General features: G+C 37.9%; 2 protein-coding genes and 1 long non-coding RNA gene across 3 annotated transcripts; 1 reads left to right on the forward strand and 2 right to left on the reverse strand.

The window, feature by feature from the left end:
* Positions 1-489: 489 nt before the first annotated feature.
* Positions 490-19,280, forward strand: LOC130558981 (uncharacterized). The gene is made up of 5 exons (XR_008963525.1): positions 490-768; positions 907-1,019; positions 6,731-6,923; positions 18,778-18,901; positions 19,022-19,280. It is a non-coding gene; the product is annotated as an uncharacterized LOC130558981 (long non-coding RNA).
* nkx3.3 (NK3 homeobox 3) lies at positions 4,554-7,973 on the reverse strand. Its single transcript, XM_057341772.1, has 2 exons — positions 6,715-7,973; positions 4,554-6,291 (listed from the first exon to the last, which is right to left on the reverse strand). Exons 1-2 carry the CDS (start codon positions 6,992-6,994, stop codon positions 5,840-5,842), a joined length of 732 nt encoding a protein of 243 aa, XP_057197755.1. The 5' UTR covers positions 6,995-7,973; the 3' UTR covers positions 4,554-5,839.
* On the reverse strand, positions 12,208-14,900 carry nkx2.3 (NK2 homeobox 3). The gene is made up of 3 exons (XM_057341771.1): positions 14,536-14,900; positions 14,076-14,427; positions 12,208-13,547 (listed from the first exon to the last, which is right to left on the reverse strand). The coding sequence occupies exons 2-3, from the start codon at positions 14,419-14,421 to the stop codon at positions 12,922-12,924; spliced, it is 972 nt and encodes a 323-aa protein (XP_057197754.1). The 5' UTR covers positions 14,422-14,427; positions 14,536-14,900; the 3' UTR covers positions 12,208-12,921.
* Positions 19,281-20,286: the final 1,006 nt, after the last annotated feature.

The raw sequence follows: 20,286 nt of genomic DNA on the forward strand, positions 1-20,286 counted from the left end.
GTGGCTTCAGGGACGTATAGAATTTGTCTCAATTTCTGCAGTTCCAATTGATGTTTTTTTTTTTCAAACTGGGAATCGCACACCCCATGCTGATCTCTAAAATCCTAAACCGCCATTCTGTTCAGCCAAGCAGAACTCGATGAGGATTTTTTTGCATGTCAAATGTTAATTTGAAAAGAAAACTTTCAACGAGTAATGTATTTCTATTGCATACAATATGCAGACACTAAGTGTAAACACAGAATCAGAGTTTGAAGTCAGATTTTTTATGATATTAATTTAAATGTAACTTAAAGGGACAGTTCACCCAAAAATGAAAATCCCATCATCATTTACTCACCCTCTTTTCATTTTAAACCGGCATGACTTTCTTCTGCAGAACACAAAAGAAGATATTTTGAAGAAAGTTGGTAACCAAACAGCGCTGGCACCCATTCACTTCTATTGTATGGACACAAAACCAATGCAAGTGAATTGAACATTGAACATTCTTCAAAATATCTTATTTTGTGTTCTGCGGAAAAAAGAAAGCCATACATGTTTGAAGAATGAAGAAAGGGGTCATTTCTGGGTGAACTGTCCCTTTAAGCCACTATAAAGCGAGACTTTGAATGACATTTCTCCTGAATTTTGGTTCTAGGCTGACAACAGCGAAGGCCTTGAACGTTTGCATGTCACCTGCCCGACAACAAAGCTCGCAGGGAGAGCAAGGACAGCCGGACACCATACCAGACGGTGAAGAAGAGGACATTTGCCAAATCGGAACTGGTGAGCGGCCCTAAGAGGTTCTAAGTGGAGGTCCTATCTCTGCTTTGATAAGTGAAGTTGCCTTGTGTCAGTGTTCTTCAATGCCTTCCTTGTTTGCCCTTATCTGCCATAATTAAAACATTGAAATTCCTTTCACAGCGCTCGGGGAGTGAGAGACAGACCTGTTGGGAAGCATCCTGTGGAAATGTAACAGGTTGGAGAACTAGGCGGCCCATCTATGGCCAGAGGAGTGCAAAACTATTCACAGACAGGTGCCAAAAAACACCACGTTCCCACACTCACGAATCCATTGGCAGGCGAGAAAGGGAAACTGCTTGTGTGCATCTTTTTATGGTAAACCGCAAATCCACGTGCAGGTTTTGAACGTAGTGTGCTACGTAGTGCGAGTTTGTACACTATAAAATAGTACAATAAGTAGTACAAGTTGGTCGTGCTCAACTTTATTGAGAGAATTTAAGTTAGATGTTCAACGTGAAGCTGTGTGCGTGTAAGGTATGTGAAAGATTCATATTTACCGAATGGTAAAAATAGCACAATGAGGTCATTTTTATCACCACATCTGTCTTAAACTATCCCTTCTAAAAAACGTAAGTCATAACTCCACGCGGACAAATACATATAAACTTATGAGTCGCTAAGCCGTGCTTGTGGTTACAAACCTCGCTGTGGGTTTTCGCAGAAAAGAAGCACAGCTGATTAATGCATCACTCTGGAGGAGAGTTCATCTCTTATGGTTTTACTGTAAATGTTTACATTCCGGCATGCCGCGATGTTATCAGCTAATCGTTTTTGGAACTGACTGAGGAGTCTTGTGGGTCGGATTATTGGTGGTGGTGTTGGGAACGGGGGTGGGGGGATTTGCCTTAGGAGACAAGGTCAACGTGAAGCTGTGCTCTCTCCAAACAAAGGTATTAACTGTGGACCAATTCTTTCCTTCCTCGTGGCCTTTCTATAGCCTGGGCGAATGCATTAGCGCCCTTGTCCACAAAACTTTGCCTCACGTTACGTCCTTTCACCTGTAGGCTTGATTGTCTATAGGTGTGAGGTTTAGACCGGCATGCTTATGCATTTGGCGATGCATGTCAAAAGCTTTGTATTTCCTCAGAACTCTTTATGGTAAATGTGATGTTTTTTTCTGTTTAAATAGACTGTTTCATCGGATGCACGTGCCTGGCCCGAAATTAACTTCCGGTCTGTGTTCGGTTGTAATATATCAATTTATTTAATAATTAATTTATAATAATATTATTTTATATTAATATTTTGTTGTATATCTTTGCGGAGGTCTAGCGGACGTAGTCTGGGCCACACAAAGTTGGTTTTTATTGTTGCCGCTGAAACCGTCTACTTATTCCCTAATTTAACATGAAAATTAAGACAATTGTAGGTTGATTTTTGACTTGAAGATTTACATTTATGCACTTGGCAGATGTTTTTTTATTCAAAGTGACTCACAGTGCATTCAGCATTCATTTTTCTTTGTGTGTGTGTTTGCTGGGAATCAAAGCCATGACCTTTGCATTGTTAACACCAGTACCTTTTCAAACAAGACTAACAAAACTGATTTGACTGATATTGCTGATATTTCACTCATTGCAAATGGTGGTTTTAAGAAGACTTAGAAGCTGTGATGGATGGACCAGAGACAGGCCTCTTATGCATATGAATGGGAGAAAGCCTAGACCTTATGCATAATATGTCTGGTGTAGTTCCGGCTTACAGTTAAAAGAGCTAAATGCTTGTTTGTTTATTCTAGAACGTGCATGCGCATTAGCTGGGCTAGCCTAAAATACACATGTGTATTTGCATGCAAAATGCGATAAAAATTCTAGCGTCAGGGTTCAGATTTGTTGTTTGAAATATGCTATTTGAATCTAAATTGGAGCATTGTTTTGGAGATAAAAAAAATTCATATATTGATTAATGTAATTTTGAACTCAATACTGTACTCGCATAGGTAAGAAAAGCTGCTCGAAAGCCTCGCGAATATGGCCGCCGTGTGGACTGGGATTTTGGTCAGACTCATGGTTGGTGTGTTTTGTCTACCGGCGTACGTACATTTTCGCTGGAGTGAGACACAGCAATATGTTCATAATAATAGATTTTGATTTGCCTGTCCACGTGTGGTATAATAGCTGGGAGTTAGTTGTAGCAGGTAAATTTGTACATGCACTGGGGTGAACTATATCCCACCCAACGTTTTTGTTGTCTTTGTGTGGGTTTATGAGCTTGCTCACTCTAGTCTGCTCTTCTCCAAAAACACAGTGTTTACATACTTCTTCAGGATACATTTTTTTTGTATAAACAGAGACATCCATTTGACGCTCAACTGTGCCCCAATCCATCTTCAGTAGCAGATCTATTCATGTTTTGTTTGAAATATAACAAATTGATCATTACGAAAAAGATTGAATTCATCAAGATTATAACCGAAGACAACACACGCAGAAGACAAGAACGGACAAAAACGCTCGGATAAAACGTGAGATTAAATGGAGTTTTAAACAAGGGTTCGGGAGGAGCTTGTTCATCTGAGACTGTCAATCATAACACAAGAACGGCAAGCCATGCCAGACAGCGAGCCAAATCTGACTTTTATTATATTCAAGATTTATATAAAATCCATCTCCAAAACAATCATTCCATCACAAAATGATCCACTTATCACAGGGAAAAGCAATGATCCTCATATTCTGAAGTTATATAAATATATCAGACTGATTCTATAGAATAAAAAATATGGAAATATTAAATAGCGTAATGACAAAAGAAATTGCTCATTCTTTTTTCAGAGGCCTTAATACAATTGGTCTTTATCTCTAGGAAAATGTGTGACCCAGGATAACGCTTATTTTTATGGCTTTTTAACAGCTAAATAACCTTAATTTTTTTGTTGGCTTTTAAGTGAGTATAGCATACTTAAAATAGTTATTAACCTGACATGCAGGGCATCAGTGATTTGCCCTTAAACTAGTCGAAGTCTCTCACACAATGAACAATAATACACTGTATGTTACCAAGATTTCATCCATTGAATCTGTATTAAAACATGCTGCTGTTGGTGCAGGTTCAGGAGGGTCCGATTGCAGATGGATGCTGTGTTTTAGCGATACTGAATCGTCTTTTTCTTGCCTTCATGAGGGTGTTGTCTCCTAAAGCACACATGATTAATGTATTCTGGGATTTAGCCAGGTTCTGTTGTGCAACGTAGACATGGTCTATTGACATTATCTGAATCATGCAGATATCACGAGAGGGCTGCTTCAGCTCTTGAGAACTGCTTTATGTTGCTTTATGATTGTTGAAATGAAGTTAAAGCTTTCTGCTTGAACAGTTTATCATGATAAACTGCTGTCTCGCTTTTGGAGATCTGTGGAGGAAGCACGGTCACGTGAAACAACGCTCGTCTCATCGTTTCGATAAACAACCTTGCCAGAAACATTACAGATATGCTTTTGGTTACAAACAGACATAAATATAGGCTTATTATTATAAGTTTAGTAAATGCAATATTGTGGTTCTGAATATCCAATTGTTAACATATTTAATTTAGAAAATAGATCAGCAGATTATTAACTTCCAATGTTTTTATTTAGGATTTAAGACTTTATTCATCTTCACAAAATATTCAATATTTTAATATTTTAGAGGTGTGTTAAATGCAAGCCTTGAAAGAAAAAGAAAGTTATGTAATGTCCATCTGGGTTGTTGTTTTTTTAGCGAGTGAATAATCACTTAAAAACATGTTTTTTATGCTGTTCCTTATGTAAATGGGATTTCATTTGTCAACTGCTCCGGCCTCCTTCCTTAAACACAAGAGGACAGACTATTCAAAGCAGACAACTCGACATTGTTGTTCTTCATGGAAATGAACAACTTAGACTTTAGTCTTGGATGAGAGGGCATAGAGAGGGCAGATTTAAGATCGTTTGCTCACTTGGTACTGACTGTTAAACTTATTGTCCCAGAATAACTGGGTCCATGGTATATAAACTTTTTATCAGATAAATATGAAAGCAGTCCATCGATACGACCTTAAAATAAGATTTCTACATGTGTTTAAAGATTTTAAGGTGTCTTGTTATCTAAAAATCTGAAGATTTACTCCCTGAAGGTATTTCATTTGGTTTTTATTTGTATGTACATGAACTCCTGTCAACAGTCTTTTCGATCACCGTTTCCTCTTAAATGATTGCCCTACAGTCATTAATCGAAGTACATCATGTTGACAAACACCCATTAAGATTTGTACTATTGTGGTTAGCTTTTCTCACACGTACCACATTTTCTTCTGTTTGCTCTACAACCTTTATTGAACCTGTGTTCTTCTATACCTGCGCTTTTGAGACCGAATAAAACTTAGACAATGAATTGGAACAGTGGGTTGCTGACACATTTTAAGACATTTCAAGTGCACAGTAGGCTGTATGACAGTACACAAAAGGTTTGTGTTAAACTTTCCCTGGTGATTGACATAAAGGAAAACTTGAAACAAGAACAAAGCCTAACAAAGTAAACCTTTCCAAACTAGACACACTCAAATCATACCAAATCATATACACAGGCCCTAAAAAACTAATGAGGCACTTTTACATTATACAAAATGTATAAATTGCATTAGATGATATTTTAACAAAAACACCTGCGTGGACTTCATACATCCACTAAATCTTACCTTAGGAACAACTGGTTTAAAGTAAACCCCAAAATGTCTAAGAAATAAGAAGCTAGTCATGCATCAATTGTTTTGCCAATGACAGTCTTTGGTTTGGTATTTTGTTTTCTAATACAATGTAATTATTACAATTTCAAGTGCATTTGGCTCAAGCTTTTTCATTCTTTTATGGCCATTGTACACTATTAAAAATGACAAGAAATGTTGCCAAAATTTCTACTGAGTGAATTTTTTATCTTTGGCTTAATCGTCTCAATTCAGTGCATCACATTGTGTCCTTCTCCGTTTGCTTCTTTGGACACGTTCAGTATTTATAATCCTGTTGGAAAAATATGGTTTTGTTTGCGTTCTTCTTCATAAACGCACTTTGGCTGTATTGTACATAACTCCAGTAATTCAGTACAAGCCACCGCTTAAAGTGTTTCCTGAGGTCCACGGCTGAAAGCAGAACATATACGGATAGTAAGGGAATGATGGGTGTAAGGGATGCGCACTGAGCAGGTCCTCGGCGCTGTATTGCCTATGGTCGTTGTTCACAAGCACCTTCACCGCCACTCTCTTCGCCAGGGTTGTCGTGGGAGTTGTCGCAAGCTCGGCCGCCATTTGTCGCCGTTTGGTTTTGTATCTCCTGTTCTGGAACCATATTTTCACCTGCGTCTCGGTCAGTTTGAGGGCTCCTGCCAGGTCCGCGCGCTCTGGTCCGGACAGGTAGCGCTGCAGGTGAAAGCGCCTCTCCAGCTCGTACACCTGCGCGTGGGAGAAGGCGGCACGGGACCTTTTCTTACTCGATTTGGAATTATTGTCTCCGAAGTTACAGCTCTGGGACTTCTCTCGATCAATGTCGTGATCTGTATAAATTGACAAAGCGTTGGTAAGGCCATTCGAGGGATTTGCGCACAGCGTTTTATTTGCAGCAGTTCTGTCCCACGGTACTGTTATTACAATAATAAACTCACAATTATAAGTCTACAATATTAATAAAATATACACAATATATTTTTCAAAATAACAAATGTATGCAATATATAGCATTTCAAAATTTATAGGAAATTGCACTTATTTGGACAGGTTTCCAAATGAGCATTTTTCTTGTTTATTTGACAAATTCAAACGTCTCCCATAAAATGACATGCATCATATTTTGCAATTCATCATTTGGAAAAAAAAATTTGTATAGGCAAACTTTTCTAGGCAAGCAATTTTAATTTATGGTGTGTTTTAGCAGCTTGCGCACATAAATAATTCTCTGTGTGGTTGTCTTAATGTCTCACCGTGTCGTCTTTCTAGTTGTGATGTGTCTTCCCCTGTGGATTCTTCCTCGCATGAATGCTGGTCCGAGGATGATGATGAGTCTAACACAAGCTCGCAGGAAGAGATGCGCCTCTCTGCGCTCTCGGATCGCACCGACAGAGATGAACCGGAGCAGTCCTGTGCCTCTCTGTCCCCGTTCGCCCGTTCATCTGCGTCCTCATCAAGACAGGTATTTCTCTCGGATTCACTTCCTCGGTTTAATATGTTATGAATTGAAAAGGAGGTGCATTTATTCGCCATTTAAAACATTTACGTAACCTGTTGGGTGGCCTGAACTGTTTGTCTTCGATGGCGTTCTATCTGGCAATCTTCTGTTTTTTCATGTCGATGAATTAGTCCACGATGTATTGGTCGCCGTCTTTAATTGGGGGAACGCGTCTGCTGACCTAATCAACGAGTAAAATGTCAGAAACTGTCATGTGCGCATCAGTTTCCTCTTTTTCCTTTCCAAACGCGGTGCCAATGGGCTGTCTGGAGAGCTTTGCTCCGCCCTCGGATTCCTTTAGCCACTAGATGACGATGGAAAACCCTTCGAAATTTGTTTACTTTAACGTTTAGTATTAGTTGTAATTTTTAAGCTTATTTGGACATGTATATCTTTTTATAAATAATATAATAATTGTATATTTACACAGTGGTAGGGGTGATATAGTTTGAAAGGCAGCGTTGGCAGTGGATAAAGATTTAACAAAAATCCCCAAGATACTATTATTTTGGACCAATTGAACCAGTTCATAATCATTGTTTGTGTGTTCGATTTGTGATATTCTTATTTTTGTTCTTATTCAGCTGCACAAATGTTGTTCAAATTTTGTGCTTGCTATTCATGTTTCAAATGCATGCAAACCTTACAGATCAATTACCTTACAGATGCGAAGCAAAAAAGTTTTTTGTTATTAACTTTACAACTCTGTTTTACTTTTTTGCTTGAACACAGCTATGGTGGAATAACGCAAATTCTTTCCATTATTATTTAGCCTAATTTGTGCGTTTGTGTGTAAGGTGTTTCTGCATGTCCCGGCGAGTTTTTTCCATAATTACGTAATAATTCAAAGTATTTAATATATATTATAATAAGTTCAACAAGTGTTAAACGTGGCAAAAGGAAATGTATTTTTGGAAAAAAATACAGGAAATGTATCTTTGTTGCAGTTGCTTTACAGTTATGGTTGTAATTGATTCAAAACGTCACAAAATGATTTGATTTCCAGATAGGTAGATGCTGTAAAAATGTTAAGTCTATAGAATAGTTTGCTTCAATAGTTCATAGTTCATCCTGAAACACATTCTGTCTTTGAAATAATATTATAATATAATGGTATAAACCATTTTGCCAGAAATGTAGACGTTAGGCTTTTCTTTATGCACTGCATTGATAATACAATATCTATATTTATTAAGCAGGCTAATTTATGAAAGCTTATTCAATTTAATAAAAGGATTTTCGTTTAAATTTTATTAAATAAAGTAACCGTTATTATTTATAGTGGAATTTGCATTATAAACTCAGGTATTTATTTTATTACATTTTATTTGTATATCTTATTAAAAGTAGATTTGTTTTTAAAATGTTACATTTATATTAGCTACATTTCCATTTGTATTCTTAGATATAGCCTATTCCAGTGTTTCTCAAAATCTTCGTTGGAAGCCCACTTTGCGTGCATCGCTTTGCGACCCCCACATAAAAACATATCATCTTAAACTTAGAATTTTACTTAAACCAAAAACAAATTCTGTTATACAATGCTGGAACATCAATACTTTTGTTTGGTAGTCTTATTTTTCTGATGTTTGATCTCTCTCTCTCTCTCTCTCTCTCTCTCTCTCTCTCTCTCTCTCTCTCTCTCTCTCTCTCTCTTTCTGTGAGGGTTTGGTGTAACGAAGGTGAAGACGTTTCTTTAAATATGTGGAGCTTCGTTGCCTTACATCACAAATAAAACCCCAGTTTCTTGCATATACGTGAAAGCCATTTTGAGCCTCAAACGCTGGGTCAGTGTAATTTTAGAAATACGACTGTAGCGCCGCCACGTGGCATTCCAACTGCATGTGCTGGTTCTAAGTAAACCTTGCATCTCGGATTATTCAAATGACTGAATTAAAAACAAGTTTACTGCAGCTATGGATGTATAATGAATGGGCTGCCACTACAATTATTACACCAGCGTTGTTGTATTTGGTTGTCATTATATTTATCATTTGTGACCCCACAATTAGGTATTTCTTTAATGAAAAATGTTGTGCCAATGTTCACATTGTGATAAAATACATTTCTGTATGGAAAATGTATTTTTTTGCTGGAGCAACAGTACCCCGACAATGCATTTTTTATGTTTCCCGTTGTACCAATTCAGGTATGAGATAAATTGTTCTTATAAGGACATTTGAGTACAATAAGAACTTTAAAGTTAATGATTCTTTAATGCCATTGCTCTGAAGAACCTTTGCACCTGTTTTTTAAGAATGTTGATGTTACTTTTAACCCCCAGATGAACCTTCCTGAGTCAGAATTATGTTTACAATAATGAAAATGCACCATTTTTGAGAATTAGTGCTTACATGTTTTTAAATTATTAAAAGATGCACAAACATGTCAATAAAACTCTTTAAAATCTTTAAAACACTTTCAAATTAATTTGTGTTTCACGTGTGCAAAACCTCACAAACTGGCCAACATTTTGTTAGGGGTTCTTCCTTAGTTTGGCCTTCCATTATGGTCAACCAAATAACATTACCCTGCTGTTGTTTATGATGAGGTAGCCATATCACCATATTGGGAGAATGAAGTTATTATGTTAATGTTATGTTATTTTACTCTGAACAAACTAAATAAATTCACCAGGTCATTTGCACTAGACAGAAAAAAAAACATTAAACGGCAAATGCAGTGCGCCAAACTTTTATTTTGATTTTTTATATTTTTCTATAAATATTTAAACCTTCCAGTTTAGAAAAGATTGTGTTCGAAACCATAAAACCCCACTCTCGCAGTCCGGGGAGAATAAACAGCTATTTAGCACATTATGCGTGTTTTGAGATTAAGCGTGTTGTGAACACCAGGGGGCGCGCGCCATCTGACTCCCAGTGGAAAGGTACTGACGGTATAAATTACTTGTAGGATATCTCTTAAAGCTTTGGTACTAAACCACCGTGGGCTATTAGTATTATTTGTAAAACATGATATTTATCACAGAGCATAGATTGTATCAGCATGATTAGTGAGTCCAGTAACACCTGACTTGCAAAGTCTTACTACACCTGTCTGCGTTTGAAGTTCAGGTTGCACTTTTGTGTTGTTTGAGAGGAGTGACATGACAATAGTTTATGTGTGAATAACCAAACATCATACAAATGCTGTGATTTAGGCTTTGTGCGTGTGCACGGTGCACCTGTGTTCATCAAGGACTGAGGTGTTTTCCGCAGTAATTATTTTAATTGATAAAACATGATATTTCTTATTTCTTTGTCGTCTACATTTATTGCTGCCTTGGCGATTCAGAAGTTGCGCAGCAGTGGCCTTATAGCTTTGACCCGTGCTCTGTTGAAACGATATTCTTCTGTTCACACTACATCTTTTCCTTCCTTTTATCTCTCTACAGATAACCAGTCCATGTGTTTCTTAAATAATCCTGACGCACAATTATTTCTGTGTGTGAGTGCCAACTACTAACTACAATTCAGTTTGTTACCAGTAAATGTTGACATTTCTAAAATTTCAAATAATTTCATAATACATTTAATCATATTTTAATGTTATCACATTATTTTTAGATTATTTGTAATAAATAAATCAATGAATATAATATTTTATAGGCCTAAGAACTAAGGAAATCTGATACGGCGCATGACAGAGAAACCAGCCACACCCTCTGTTCTGATAGCGACAAGAAATCCTCTCTATAGATTCATATCTTTGCAGTCCAGCACTCTCTATAGATTCATATCTCTGTAGTCCAGCAGCGGGTCCTGGGGCATCGCCGTCCTGTCGCCATCAGTATTTACATTGAGGTGTCTGGGGCACTTACCCTGACAGCAGGTATGTCCAACTGGCCTTACGGTGGCGAGGGGAGCTGTTCATCCCTTGCTATTAGTAAAGACAAACCCCGATGACTGTGTGTTTACTTTTCTATTAATCTTCATTATAAGAATGTGAGCGCCGGGAAACGAGAATGGGATGAAGGATAAACCAAAGGCTGCCGGTGCGTAATGGCCTAACAGATCCACAGAATAAAACGATTTCACACGAGTTTTTATTCCCAACAAAGCATTGCGTTTATTATTATGTGATCACCATGAAACTACTATAAAAGCAATGGAAAATTCGCTAAGTAGCAAGTGAAATCGAATAACGTAAATGAGCTAGGCCTACCCAAAAATGTATATATATTTTTGAGAATTAACTTTTTGTTGTTGTTGTTGTTTAAAGCAATTTTAATGTATTAGTTTACTTAGATATAAACAATTTGAATTCCATTTTTTACCCAAAATTGTAAATTACGCAATTAGGCTGCTTATTTAGGCCCATATTAAATTTTCTGAATGGTCATGTGACGCGTTTTCACAAAGTTGTTCATGGTTTTCCCAAACAAACAAGTATGGCTGTACGTAAAAAAATAAATGCATCTGGAACTGTCAGGTGACCAGGGCCCAAAGGTTCTGAATAAAAGTCCAACATTTTGCATTACATCCAATGTCTTTCCACGAAACATTAAAATAAAAATGTAACGACGTAAGCATATTGTCGAGGCGCTGAATATTATTAATATTATTGAATAAGCCTATAGTAAAAATTAAAAATTTGGTTCAGTTAAACAGGATTTTAGATCGTTCGGATAGATTAACGAAGGCGTCCCAGATTGTAGATGTTTTTGTAATAGGATTAATTAGATGTGGATCACTGGGACACTGCAGTAAAAGCCTATAGCAACATGAAAATGAATGCAGACTAGTTGAGCATATTCCAACCTTCTGTTCGAGGAAGTTAAAACTGCTGCAGCTTTTTTGTGAATTGAATGTCGTTATTTAAATATTGTATTAGTTATGCTTATCGAAGTAAAGAATGAATTATATAATAACAATAATAATAATTAATGTAAGATTAATTAATGATATAGGCTATTTCTTTTTAATAGCCTATATTTTGTTTTATGAGTAAACAAAGTTTCAGTCCGTATGAATTCATGCTTCTGAAAAATAATATACGAAAGATTTTACTTATTACAATTCAATTGTATTGTATTTTCGGTAACTTGTACAAATTAAGCTATATGTAATTACTGTTTTGGGAAACATGACCCAAGATTTGTGTCTGTTTCAGTCTATTATCAGGAACTTAAACAGCTTTACGAATACTGTATAATAATTAAAAATACGAGTAATTTTCGTATAAAGTGTGATAAAAAAGACACTCTTAGTACATCTTTAACAGGTAAAAATACCAAGTGTTGCAAAAGCTTCGATACAGTTTATTTCGTATTCATCCTATGCTTTAAAAGAACATCGTGGCATCGAAGACCTCACGATATTAATTAAGCAGGCCTGATTCATACAATGTTATGATGTGAGATGATTCACACCAACCGATTTATCATCGATTTATATTTACTGTTTTTTTTTAAAGAGCCGTTTTAGGGGTCTACATTTGGAAAAAAAATGTGTATACTCTTATTGATATTTCAAAGTTGCAAAATATAAAATAAAGTTTACTGTTTTTATTTCTGCAAGGTAGGTTTGCATGAAAACACACCATTGTCACTTTCCATAACAGTCTCAGGTATAAATGTTCATCACCATGTGCAATAACGAAGAAAGCAAATGTATTAATACCATGGTGCCAGTCTAAAGTTAGATCAAATAGTCATGGTGCATGTCCAAAAAATGTGATCTAGCACACGTTGCATATGTGGTAAATAAAACTGATGTTTGGCATTATCCTGAGATAATTGTCTCAATTTGTTCATTTGCAGAATTTATTTGTGTTCGTTCAGCCATCTTGGAAGGGTTGCTGGAGGAAATTCACATAAGTTTATATACTGAAACGGTAGACTATACAGCGGATCCCTGCGCATCTTCTGAGTGATAAAAGTTATAGGCCTATAAACATGGGTAACTGTCTTTTAATATTATCAAGCTGTCCTTCATGTACAGTGAGAAGGGTTGTAATGTCTCTACCACGCACGAATACCCTGCAAAGTCCCTTGACAGGCCGACACAGGCGTCCCTTGTGATGTCTGGGGTTGGGAATATGTTCCGAGGTTGTTCAGACTCATACTCATCAATGCGTTGGTAGATGTGTTGGTTGGAAGTGGCGGAAGGCTGGGATAAGTACAGCTGTAAGGGTTTGTATACGCGGCGTTATTGTAAGACGAATAACCATTATAACTGTATGGACCAGGGTTCACAGCGTACGTGGCGTTGTAACTCTGTGATCCCGTTAAACACGGCTTGCCATCCCGGACCAGCACGGGCACGGCCACTCTCCTGGGTGGCGGCGGATGGTGGTGTCCTGCCATTTCCAGTGTTTTGTCTTGACGCTGTCGCTTGCATTTATATCTACGGTTTTGAAACCAAATTTTGACCTGCGTCGATGTCAGTTTCAGGGTACTAGCCAAATGTTCTCTCTCGGGAGCCGACAAATAGCGCTGCTGCTTGAAGCGCCTCTCCAGCTCGAAGACCTGCGCCTGGCTGAAGAGAACCCGCGGCTTGCGTCGCGTCCTCTGCCGCTGCGCTCGCTCTGTGTCCGAGTGCGCGTCAGCCCCACACTCCGGGGACCTTATGATGGCACAGCAGCTTTCTATGAACCCAAACAAAATACACACAGAAGACTTACTCGATCAGCTCTAACTTATTGATAGAAACATTTGCATGCATGATAAACAAGTCACTGTGCGTTACATGTGTTGAGTCTGAACAGGCCTTTATCCAAATGCAGTAACAACGTTAATGTTTCAAAGCCGTTAGGTTATAAAACCACAAACCATGCAGGATTCTACAAGCATCTTTTCAGAATTATAGTTAAATAAGGTATTATTTGTTTGACAGGCCTAATGCGCGTTCTTAAAAGTCCTGCGTTTTTGTTTGACTATTGACTATTGAAATGACATTTTTACATAGGCCGACATTACGAAGTTTGTTCTATAGTTATGCTAACTGTATGATTCATGCTTGTATATTTCATTTCATAATACATTATAATATAAACATTCATATATAAAATTGTGCAATATTATTTTTTTACTTTGTTTCCTAACCTGCCTAATATAATTAATTCTCCCTGTCAGTTTCAAATGCCAAGTTTTAAAATGTAATATAAATCACCCACTTGTTTCATGGTCCTCAAGTTCATCTTCAAGTTTGGTGTCGACGTGTCCCAGTGCCGGATGGACGAACATGGGAGGTGAAAGGCTGCTCTCTACCAAGCTATCCTGCATGGAGAAAGAGTTCAGAAAAGACATCTTGTCCTCGCCGTCTGAGAAGCCGGGGCTGTCTCCACCTCCGAGAAAACTGGATGAAGGTGTCTGAAATCTCTCCTGCGGTTCCGGGTGAAGCTGTGCGTGGTATTGCGCTGGGTGCAGAGACTGAAGGCGAGACTGGCGAGATTGCTGTTCCAATTTCAGTATATCCTTCACAGAAAACGGCGTTGATGTAACCGGGCTCGGAAGCATCATCAGGCGCTGTTGAATTACATCTATAATATTATTCCTGATTCAACTGGCAGCCTCTGACACTATAAGCCCTGTTGAACAATTGTTTAGATAATCAACAATTTCATGTAAACATACCTAAATGTTTCGATTAATCTCCCATTTTGTCATGGCCGGTTGATTTGCATGGAGAGAGGTGAACCGCCACTCGTCGGTGTGAAACTGTTGTGTGTTTTTCTTGGACTCCGGCAGCGCAAGGCAGTTCTTCTGCACGGTGATGTCACGTTACCGGGGCGGGATGTACGAGCCTTCCCACAATCCGCAGAGGAAGCGCATGCAACCTCATACCAACAGAACACTGAATATTATACTATAGCCTACTTATTAGCGTTATTCCAAACCATTGAAAGTAGTTATATTGATTTGTAAAATTCTGAAAATCTCTATGGAAGTATGGAAACAATATACTCTTGCATGTAAAGGTTCTTAGTAGACATACAATAACTTTTTTTAGTTCTCTTAAGAACTATTTCTTAATTTCTTTATAGTTTGAAAACTATTTCCCACTATGAGAACCTTTTGTGCAAAATAAATGTTCTGTTGTGAAGATTTTTATGGAACTATTAAGCCCGACAGAGAACCTTTTAAGAACCTTAATTTTTAAAAATTGATGGGCTTGATGCACGCTAACCCAAGAATAAATATTACCGCAAGCACCTTATGAAAGTCTGTATCGTTTTAGATGACTCATGTTATGTTTAGGAGTGTTTAATGTAATCCAATAAACAATGAAACTATTTTAGAACACGTAGCCTATATTATGTATATACGATTACATTACAATATGGTTTCTTAAAGCCTATTTGCGATTGGTGCCTAAGTTTCGGCTGTGAGATTTCACAAGAGTGGACGCTTAACCCTGCTCGTGCTATTATCCCATTTAAAGCTGACCTGCACCACACACACGTACTTGTATCTGCTATTAGACAGTCAAACAGGATATAAAACAGCTGCAGTCATTTGTAAATTATAGCACGCGAATTTCAACATATCTTTTTGAATTTGTTCGTGTGCGTAAAAGAGACAAAATTGTAAAAGTTACAATATGTGCGACCGCGTGTGAGATAGGCGTTAAATTATATTTGCAAAATAATAACTTTAAATTTGAATTTTTAATCTGACCCACTTCCTTTCGGTGATTTGTTACAATATGTAAAAGCAAAAGCGTTTAGTTTAATAACAATTTCTTAAATTAGTTATTCGATTTTATGGCTGACACTCGTTTGAACTTCAAATTTTATCGCAAAGATATTTTTTACTTCTTTTAAACTTCAAATCATGGTCAATTAACAGCTAATATCATTTTAATCTTTGCGTCTTAATCACTTTACGCACATGTGGGTAGAAATAACATTAAACTTTTAATCGTCCAGGTAAAATTATTTAAAAAAATTTTTAAACAGTTTTATGAATAACGTGGTCGTTTTTATGTTGTTTCTTATATTTGTGTAACCAACGTATTGTTTTGATTATTAGCCTATTTGTTTTACAAAAGAGAGAGATTTCACTACTTTGCACTTACCCAAATTATCCAAATAAATTCGATTGTCCACCAGAAACAACAGTTCTGTTAATGTATACTTTATTGTAGCCTATGTTAAATATTAATTAAAATTTCCTGTATTTCGTCTCAGGTATCGATCACTTATTTGCATGGGCGCGCAGGAAACCTGTTTGCGAGCGCAATGATGCGCAACGGTGTCTCTCTGGGCTCCTGCTCCGGCGCCAGAGACAAAAGCCTGTCAGAGACTAAGAAGAAGGTAAAAGAAAAGGAAAGAGAGACGAGATTATCTCATCCGTTAGCCATCAACAGTGCTGTTTAGATCAGCTTTGTGTCCTCCAGTCCCAAGACTAATGGCTCAGAAGGAAAGTCGGAGGGGTTCTAGATTTTCTCGTAAGAGGAGAAGGTACACCATTTTCATGGTATTTGTTGCACTTTGACCAGTAATCGTGGCTTTGATTTATTTCAATGAGGATTTTACACTGATACCATATCTCTGTTGTTGGACATTGGGGAGTAGGCCATATTGTACATGCTGTTACTGTAGTAAATTATTAGATTCACACGGCAGTGGGTCTGACCGAGTACGAATGTTGTTTTGGTGTGATTTATTGCAGGTTCATGAAAAGCTTAAACTACCACCTTTTTATCTGCACCACTTATCGGTTTGAGTCACGGTTTCCATACATCATGATAATTCCATGTGTGCTGACAAAATGACAAAGTGGATCAACTCCACAGCTTTCACTGAACTAAATGGCCAGACTCATGATTTTGAATGCTGTGCTAAATAACCATAATTCACCATCCTTTTACGCACAGAAGCAGAGAATGAATCTAATCAAAATATTGAAGTACAGGCCTATAGTAATTTACCTTTCAGCCGGAGATAACTTTCAATGCACTGTTCAGACCTATGACCAAAGGAGCTGTGGATAGCCGAATGTCTGACCACAGAATTTGGACGCGGTCGCGTGTTTTTATCTGATCAGTGGTGATCTTTGCCCCACACACGACTAAAGTGTGTGAGTGTTTTGTCTGGTTAATAGCACCATTAGGACGAGGAGAGTCTCAGTCAAGCATGAAGCTAAGCTGACCGTGAAGGGCGCATTTCTGCACAGGACTCTCCTGTGAGATCTCCAGTATCCTGAGGTATTGACATTTTGATGATATCAGTGCCAGAAAATAACAATAAACTTGCTCCCGAAACACTTCCGCTCGCTTTACTTCGCTGCTGCATGTAGAGATGCAACGTGTTGTTGTCAGAGCTCGTAGGACATTTACGAGCTCTGACAACAAATTACATTTCATTGTATAAGTCTTTAAGTTTTATCTAAACTGTATTTAACGAGATTGTTTTTTATGAGTAGGACCAACACATATTTATTGGATGGAAATCCTGCCCTCAATTAAATTGAGTTCAACCAATGAATTGCTTTATTGAGTGGCAGGAGACCGTTAAAATAAAATTGTCCAAAAGGATAGGTGATTTACGAATGAATTACGCACGCAATTTTTCTTTTCGCAATTCTGTCTCGGTTCGGAAAACATTTTGGAAGAAGAAAAGAAGTTGAAAAAAACTTTTTAAATAAAAGAAAAAAATTAAGAAAATAAAAATCGAATCAAAATAAATATCAAAATAAATCCAGGGCAAACAAAGTACAGCAAAATCGAAAAGAGAAACGTTTTCGTCTCTTCTGTTTGATCGCGACTGAATAAGCCTTTAACAGTGAATGTACTTTTTGGACGTCTCAAAACTTGTGATAACTAATTTAGGCTATTCTCAAAACCATTGTGATTAACTGCCTCAAATTTGATGTTTTATGTGTTTATATTTGGTCACTTTACCTGTAAAAATGTTATATTTCCAAATCCCATTTCTCTAAATTTCTTTAAAGGTTAAGGCTTCACTTTTATCCCTAATTCTATCCCTATTTTCGTGAGATATTGTTAATTCGTTTTTTTTGTGTGTGTTATGATTTCTATTTTTTTATAATCATCAAAATTATTTTAGTTTCCCCACTCAGTGCATCAGTTTTTCGACTTTTTTCAAATCCGAACACGGCATTTTATTTATTGTAACTATTACAGCAAAATCTTAAAAACATGAAGTTGTCTTACATTTACGCAAAATGTAACCTGTTTTAGATTCTGATTGTTATAGATAGAAGTCTTTTAGTATAATTACAATTATTTTATTCGTACATTGTCGCTATTTATAGCCCCGGTTTCTTTGCAGTACCCCCAAATACTGAGAAAGTAAAATGATTGCGTGCCGATGCCAGTCCCCAAAAAAAAGAAAAAGGATTTTAGTCTATGTTTATGTGAAGGAAGAGCCTGTTTCCTGGACCTAACAAAACCCAGGCCTTAGCACCATGACAGTGAGGCGGTCAGCAGAGGGAGGGAGAGGCCAATAGATCATCTTCATCTGGACACTGACTGTGCTTATAACTGCAGAAGACAAGAAATGGGTCAAGACCTGCGTCTTTTCTGATCATCCAATACTCATTCACATTACAGCATTCTGTGCAAACTCAAGCACACTGACATATGAATGCCTGGACGCTGTTTAGGATCATATTCCATGTCTATGAGAAAAGACTGAGTGACAGAACATGTAACTAACTCTTCATCTGTTCTATGAACTTTCTGAAAAAGGGGTTTCCCTAGCTGGTTTTTCTTTCACATGCATTGTTGGTGAATTATGACCCTGGTTTTTCTTTCACACACAATGTTTATGAATGAAGACTAAAAAGAATGTGTTTCATCATATAAATACAGTATAATTGCAGCCACAACATCACAGAATCTCTCCGCAGGTAACCCAGCAGCGACAGCTCTTAGGATGAAGTTTCCTCGCCTGGTTCTCAGCGCGCCCAGAAAACCTTCAACATATACAGAACGCATATCTGAGGAGCTGCAGATCCTGTTAGGTCCCGGAAGGTGAGTCTTATCAGCTCCTGGTTTTAAACGGTGCGCCTTGCCAGGCCTTGAGACCTCGCCAGCACTATTGTGCATCTGACCCAGCCGTATGACTGATAGCCTTCTCTGTTTCTGCTTCAGACGGGGAGGAAAGGAGGAGACGAGGGGGCCTGCGCTGCAACACCAGACATTCCCTGTCACACCAGCGCTTTGAGTTAGGGAGGTCTGGTCTGGAAGCCCGATGACGGAAGTCAGGCCAGAAGAAATCCACAGTGCTTGCTCGCCCCTCCTGGGACTAATAAATTAGACAGCTGCATTTTCCTCCGTGGCCTTAAACCCCGCAGGTGCGTGTTTGTATACATGTGAGCGTTTAGCCCGTAATGTGTGTGACCTATGCCGTGGGTAATATGGGCCGAGAGGAAGGCTGTAACCTAAATATTCTGCTGGTCTCGATTACAACAGACAGGGGTGATTAAGATACGGCATTGCTACACCGAGCTACCATTTAAAAGTGGGATGTGAAAGGCTAGATTTCCTCTTTTTTTGTCTAAACATTCCCTGGGCCGTGCCAGAGAGGCAAAAATAAAAGGGAAAGGTTGCTCCGAGTTCATCTGACCGCTGGTATGCGCACAGTTTACAAAGATTGTCATTCAAACAATAATACAATTAATTTTATACAGATTTATATGTTGTTCGGTTGTGGATGCACACCACATGACCTCCCATGGATAAACATGTTGCGAACGAGGAGGCCGTGTTACGCAGCGCAGCCAGTGTGGCGTCTCCCATCAAACTGACAATTTGTTTCTACTGAACCATGAGTTCCCATTCATTCAACGTCGCAGCTGTAAATAAAAAGCAAGTTAATTTCTGCTTTTCAGAGGTGATTCAAGGGCTCATTTCTGTTGGGAAACGCACGGCGTCTAAAAGTGCAGTCCTGGGAATCCATAACATAAGAAAATGACAATAATGATGATAATCGACTCGCACATCATAACTGAAAAGACGCAGCTGTGATTTATTACCCTGAATGTATATATTTGCCTGACTTGTTATGCTTTTCAACAAGAAGAAAAACAGCAGTGCCACATTATCGGTGTGGAGAATGAAAAGAGAAGATCTGCGAAGTATTCATAGCAGGCGTGTAAGAACTTGCAATATTCCACGGTGCAAAGCTGTCAGGCGCTGTGATAGCACTGGATTTCTTTCACTGCCTCGGCTATTTATTACAGAATAATGAGAAGTATTAAGGGTTCTCTGAGACCATAATTGATTGTGGTTTCTGGAAAATCTGCTTCCCAAACACGTGTGATCACACATTAGTGCAACATTTGTCAGTTCTACTAAAGCAAACAAGCATAATTGTGGAGCTGTTACTGTATATACAACTGATTTCACAACAAGAG

The sequence above is a fragment of the Triplophysa rosa genome, linkage group LG9 (genome assembly GCF_024868665.1).
Source record: "Triplophysa rosa linkage group LG9, Trosa_1v2, whole genome shotgun sequence".
Taxonomy (NCBI): domain Eukaryota; kingdom Metazoa; phylum Chordata; class Actinopteri; order Cypriniformes; family Nemacheilidae; genus Triplophysa; species Triplophysa rosa.

Coding starts and splice junctions, on each gene's coding strand:
- nkx3.3 (XM_057341772.1), bottom strand. CDS start 6,994: ATGGCGAATAAATGCACCTCCTTTTCAATTCATAACATATTAAACCGA. Junction 6,292..6,714: donor ACAACTAGAAAGACGACACG/GTGAGACATTAA, acceptor CAATTTATACAG/ATCACGACATTGATCGAGAG.
- nkx2.3 (XM_057341771.1), bottom strand. CDS start 14,421: ATGATGCTTCCGAGCCCGGTTACATCAACGCCGTTTTCTGTGAAGGAT. Junction 13,548..14,075: donor ACTTGAGGACCATGAAACAA/GTGGGTGATTTA, acceptor TTGGGTTCATAG/AAAGCTGCTGTGCCATCATA.